The 6,084-nt window shown below is 38.6% G+C and overlaps 1 protein-coding gene across 1 annotated transcript in view; it reads left to right on the top strand.

The window, feature by feature from the left end:
- SRP68 (signal recognition particle 68) overlaps positions 1–2,978 on the top strand; it is a 59,645-nt gene extending 56,667 nt beyond the window's left edge. The window contains exon 16 of the mRNA XM_027872937.1: positions 845–2,978. Coding sequence (XP_027728738.1) covers positions 845–1,072 — 228 coding nt within the window. The 3' untranslated portion in view covers positions 1,073–2,978. The remainder of the gene's footprint in view (positions 1–844) is intronic.
- The last annotated feature ends 3,106 nt before the right edge of the window (positions 2,979–6,084 follow it).

Below are 6,084 nucleotides of genomic sequence, written 5' to 3' on the forward strand. Positions count from 1 at the left end.
CCCACACCCCCGGAAAGGTATATGGGGGCCACAGTATGAAGGCCTTTAAATTCTAAACAGCACACTTTGTATTTGATCCCAGAGGCAAGAAGGAGCCACTGGAGCTTATTGAAGGGAAACTAAATAGGATATTACAGTAATCCAGGCAACAGGTGATAAGGGCTTCAACCCTGGTTGTATGAATGAAGAGAGAAATGGATGGATGGATGTGAGAAACACTGTAGAGATCTGGCAGTTGTTTGGCTATTTGGGATGAATGAAAATGAGTTGTCATGGATGACACCAAGGATGTGAACCTATATGAGTAAAAGAATAGTAATGCCTTCAACAGAAATAGGAAATGGAAAAGTTTGGAAGAGAGGTAGGTTTTGGGGAAAGATAATGTAATGAGATCTGCAGTGTTGATCATAACCCAACCATGTCTGTTTATCCTTTTCAAATCATTTTGTACTGCCCCAAAGCTCACAGCCTGCCAAAGCTGTAAGGTAATGTAGGGGAACAGGAAGAGGGCATTCTGGTTGGAGGGAGGAATTTCCCCAATGACAGCTATGACTGGCCTTCAGGCTGATCCTCCATTTCACAGAAGGAAAGAGGCTGGCTGATTGTACAGTAGAGGGAAGGAATAGAGTTGAGTGATAATTGGTGAAGTGTGGATATTGAATTGGCTTGGCTCTTATGGGAAGGTTGGCTGTAAACCATCTTTCCACCCTAAATGATTTTTCAGACCTCTTGAGTTCATGCCAGGACCCTCACTTTGAAGACCATTGCTCTAGACTACTTAAAGATGAGATGTCAGTTGCTCTTCATAATAACACCTAGGATTTAATTTTTGTTTGATTTTCAGCCTCTTGTTGAACGATTTGACACTTTTTACCTGGATCCTTCTCTCGTCAGCAAGCAAGCCAACCTCGTTCACTTCCCACCAGGATTCAAACCTATCCCTTGCAAGCCCTTGTTCTTTGATCTGGCCCTCAATCACGTGGCTTTCCCACCACTAGAGGACAAGGTGGAACAGAAGACCAAGAGTGGCCTGACTGGATATATTAAGGGCATTTTTGGATTCAGGAGCTAATTAATGTTATACAATGGAGGATTTAGATTCTTACTCTGTATTGTAAAAAAGCTTCAGAATATTAAATTCAGGTCTGAAATTGCCCAGGGTGGAGGTCTTAACATCTTCCCTATGTCCTCTGTGTGTATGCATTTGCGTACTTAACCAGTGTGTTAGAGGGAAACCATACTCTTTTCCTGATCAGTGTGTGTGAGTTTATTCTGTTTCCCCTAAGACCTGGGTAGGGGGCAATGCCATTCTATCCCATGAAACTCTTGGAGCCTATATTTCAATCAGCGATGCATTCAGGGAGAGTACATACCAGTCATGGACCACACCTAGACTCATATTTTTCCCATCAGTAAAATGGATTTTAAACGAACCTGTCCTTCCTATGGGGATAATTGTTGAGCATCTAGAATCCTTGGATGACATTTATCATTACTATGAAAATGCATAAAATGTTGGTCCTGCCTTACTTCTCATCCTCAACTCAGTTATAAAGAGCTGTAGCATAAGAAAGGATCTTTATTTTTAAAGAAAATATGTTCTGAAATGACTAAACCAAGCCTTGTATTAAAAGGCAAAGGTAGTGGACACCGTAATACATTTTTATATAACCTAATTTAATGTTTAGTGGTATCTTCCTGAGATTAAACCTTGCTACTACCTTGATTTTTCCTTCCGGGGTGATTTATGTGTCTACCCTATCAAGGCCTACCTGGTAATTTTGCTATTGATGATGCTAGACAAGGATATATTAGAGGAGCCATCTTTAAAAAAAAAAATTCTATCTTGGCATTTCTAGAGACAACTTACTGTTGTATTTGTCAGTGTTTTTCCTTCCCTTCCATTTTTAAATGGAGTTTCTTGCCTTGTCCAGTTCAACGTTCACACCAAAATTTCTCCTTTACCTCTTAATGTCACAGTAAGTTGCTCTGAATGGAATTTTATTGTCATAAGAATTAGAATTTTTAATGAGCCCATGGCCAGGGCTGTGTTTAGTATTAAAGACAGTCAAGAAAATAGATTTAGCACAGGAGCATTCTCTCCAGATACACTAGTCAGCTTTTCACATAGTGTCACTGGATATCAAACAGATTTGTTATAAGAGGCTAAGACAGCCAAATGTAAAAGTATGTACATCTGCTTATCGGATACAATCATGGTTGGTGTTGTTGTGAATGGATTCAGGATCAGCGTTCTGCATAGAGCTGCTCGTATTGATCCCTGGACTGTTTTATACAATGACGTTTTAGAAACCAAACAAAATGCTTCCACTGGGATAGGAAGTGGGGAATGAAATTTTCTGGTATTATGAATTTGACATGCACTTTGTCTTAAGTGGGTGACTTTCACGTTCCTTTGATTCGTTGTCTTGTAACCACTCTGGTACCATCAACAGTAGGGTTTGACCCACCAAAAACCTTCCATATCCCAAAGTGAGGAAAGGAGTAGGGGATGGGAGGAGGAAGAGAAACAGTTCGGTCTCAGTTTATATTTTTAAAACAGATGCCTACATCTGCTGGTGTTGATTTTCATTTTAATTAAATCTATGAGATGTACAGTTTGGGTGAAGGGGAACAGGGTTCCCAAGTAAGCAAGATTTAATCTGAAGGAGCAGATGGTAGCTGCTGTCTTTTAATTTTAATTTATCAAGTAATGAAATTTTAAACACATCATTTTGGGAAGGTAATGATTTATCCCAATCTGTCTGTCTTAATGTTATTTCTGTTTAGGAAAATGTTGAGTTGAGTCAGCTGATGAAAAGGCCCAGCCCCTCTTCGAATGCTGTGCCTCCTGGCTTTTTCCTCCTTTCATGTACCTTGTTTTGATGTCCTGTCTCCTTTTCCAGTTTTACATTTAAATCGAATGAGAGTTCTTTGTTTCCCTGTTTAAAATAAAACATTGATCTGGTTGAGTTCTCTTCCTGGTTGCCCGATGCTATGCTTTTCTCCATTAACTGTAAGGCACCAAATGGTCTAGCCTCCAGCAGACTATTGGGTACAGGAGCTACTTAGATACTTGAACTTTTGAAAGAGTTTCATATCTTAAGATCACAGCTTAGCATCAAGGCCTTCCAGCAAACAACATCATACCTGATCTTGAAGGTTGTGTCTGTCTTCTGAAAACTGATGACCATTAGCCTCCCTGAAAAGAAAACTACCTCAGGTTTGGCCTGCTCACTTTAGTAATTTAGTGTTTCTTCCCCTTCAGATAGGAATTTCTAGCATCTTCATTATCACTAAATTTAATTTCAAAACTATTTGAAGGGCAGCTAGGTAGTGCACTGGAAAGTACCAGCCCTGGAATCAGGAGCACCTGAGTTCAAATCTGGCCTCAGGTACTTACTAGCTGTGTGGTCCTGGGCAAGTCATTTAACCCGATTGCCTCAAAAACAGTCTAAAACCCCAGACTAATTGAAAAGTTTCTTATAGAACAAATTCAATCCAATGAACATCATTTTGGAAAGCTTGAAATACCGGAGGCCCAGGAAAATATCCAAAGATAGAAAAGACATATACTGGTTATAGCTACAGAGGTATAAAAAACAGATTTGTTTCTAAAATATTTCCATTTTCACTCTTACCTCACTATTGATTGGAGAAATGCAAATTAAAACAGTTCTGAGGTACTACCTCATACCTATTAGACTGGCTAATAGGACAGAAAAGGCAAATGACAAATGTTGGAGGGGATGTGGGGAAAATGAGACGTTAATGCACTGTTGGTGGAATTGTGAATGGATGTAACCATTCTGTAGAGCAATTTGGAACTGTGCCCAAAGGTCTATAAATCCATGCATATCCTTTGAACTAGCAATACCACTACTAGGTCTGTATCCCAAAAGAGATTAAAAAAAGAAAAGGACCTATATGTTGAAAAATATTAATAGCAGCTCTTTTCTGGGGGCAAAGAATTAGAAATTGAAGGAATGCCCATCAACTGGAGAATGGCTGAACAAGTTGTGGTATGTGATCATGATGGAATACTATTTTTTTTTAATTTTTTATTTTTAACATGTGTTTTTAAAACTTTGGGTTACAAATTTTCTCCCTTCCTCCCTCGCCACCCACCCTCATTGAAAAGGCAAGCATCTCAGTGCAGGTTATAGATGTGTAGTCATGCAAAACATTTCCATAGTAGTCCTGTTGTGAAAAACTAAGTATATTTCCCTTCATCCTATCCTACCCCCCATTTATTCTATTCTTTTGATCCTGTCCCTACTCAGAAGTGTTTCCTTTTGATTATCCCCTCCCTCAATCTGCCGTCTGCTCTATCAACCCCCTGTTCTCTTGTCCCCTTACCCCCTTATTTTCCTGTAGAGTAAGATAGATTTCCATGCCCCATTGTGTATATTATTCCCTCCTTAAGCCAACTCCCATGAGAATAAGATTCACTCATTCCCTCTCACCTTCCTCCATTTCCCCTCCACTGTAAAAGCCTTTTCTTGTCTGTTTCATGTGAGATATTTTACCTCATTCTACTTCTCCCTTTCTTCTTCCCCCAGTATAATCTTCTCCCATCTCTTAATTTTATTTTCCAGATATGACCCCAGATCTTCAACTCACCCTGTGTCCTCTGTCTATCTATACAAACATATAATTTTTTCCCATCCCACTACCCTAATAGTGACAAAGGACTCATGAGTTACAAATATCATCTTTCCCTGCAGGAATGTAAACAGTTCAACCTTAATAAGTTTCTTATGATTTCTCTTTCCTGTTTATATCTTCCATGTTTCACTTGAGTCTTGTATTTGAAGGTCAAATTTTATATTGGGCTCTGGTCTTTTCCACAGGAATGCTTGAAAGTCCCCTATTTCATTGAATGACCATTTTTTACCCTGAAGGATTATACTCAGTTTTGCTGGGTAGGTGATTCTAGGTTGTAGTCCTAATTCCTTTGCCCTCCGAAATATCATACTCAATGCCCTCTGGATGGAATTCTATTGTACTATAGGAAATGATGAGCAAGATGCTCTCAGAAAAACGTGGAAAGACTTGCATGGGCTGATGTAAAGTGAAATGTACTGTGTATAAAGTAACAGCAATATTGTAAGATAATCAGTTGTGAATGACTTGGTTATTCTCAGCAATACAATGATCCAACACAGCTCTGAAGGACTTAGGATAAAAAATGCTATCCATCCCCAGAAAAAGAACTGATGGTGTCTGAATATAGATTGAAGCATAAAATAAAATGTTTTCATTTTCAGAACAAAATTAATGAAAGAATCCCTCCCATGGAAACAAGATAAGTCTAGGATCTCAATCTCTGAAAAGCCTTTTTGATACATGGGAGACCACATTTGTGCTGCACACTTGTGGATGGGATACATTTCAATAAGTGAAAGGCATGGAAACTGGTTATCATTGCCAATATATTACTGAGTGCAGAGCTGCCCAACCCAGCACTGTGCTAGGGGCCAAGGAGTGTAGAGGTCTTGATTAAACAGGATCCCAAGTAGATGAAAGCAAAGACCAAACAGATATGAAACCAAAGATTATGATTGAAGGGGAAAAAAATTAATATAACATCAGTTATTGATAATTATCATGGGAACTTTTTTCCTTGACCTTAAGCTATTGAGAATTACTATAATCAGAGTTTCTCAGATGCTATCATTGAACTACTTTGACTTATCAGTTGTTCCATACTGTGGCAAACTCATTGTGATTTGGCAGATTGTATTGTCCGAGTTTCAAGACGGATGGCTTTATTCAGCTCAATTAACTTAATACCAGCTCTCATGCCCCAGAAGGCTGGGCTTTATGACCTTAATGTATTTATTTATTTTAATTTATTTTTTTATTAATTTATTTTGATTTATTAATAATCACTTCCATATGCTTTTGAGTTTAAAATTTTTCTCCCCCTTCCTCCCTACCACCCTCCCCAAGACGGCTCACACTCTGATATAGGCTATACATTTACATTCATATTAAACATATTTTCACGTTAGTGATGTTCTAAGTAGAAATTAAAACCAATAGGAGGAACCATCAGAGAGAAACAAAACTCAACAGAAG

The sequence above is a fragment of the Vombatus ursinus genome, unplaced genomic scaffold (assembly GCF_900497805.2).
Source record: "Vombatus ursinus unplaced genomic scaffold, bare-nosed wombat genome assembly UNPS02014801.1, whole genome shotgun sequence".
Classification (NCBI taxonomy): Eukaryota; Metazoa; Chordata; class Mammalia; order Diprotodontia; family Vombatidae; genus Vombatus; species Vombatus ursinus.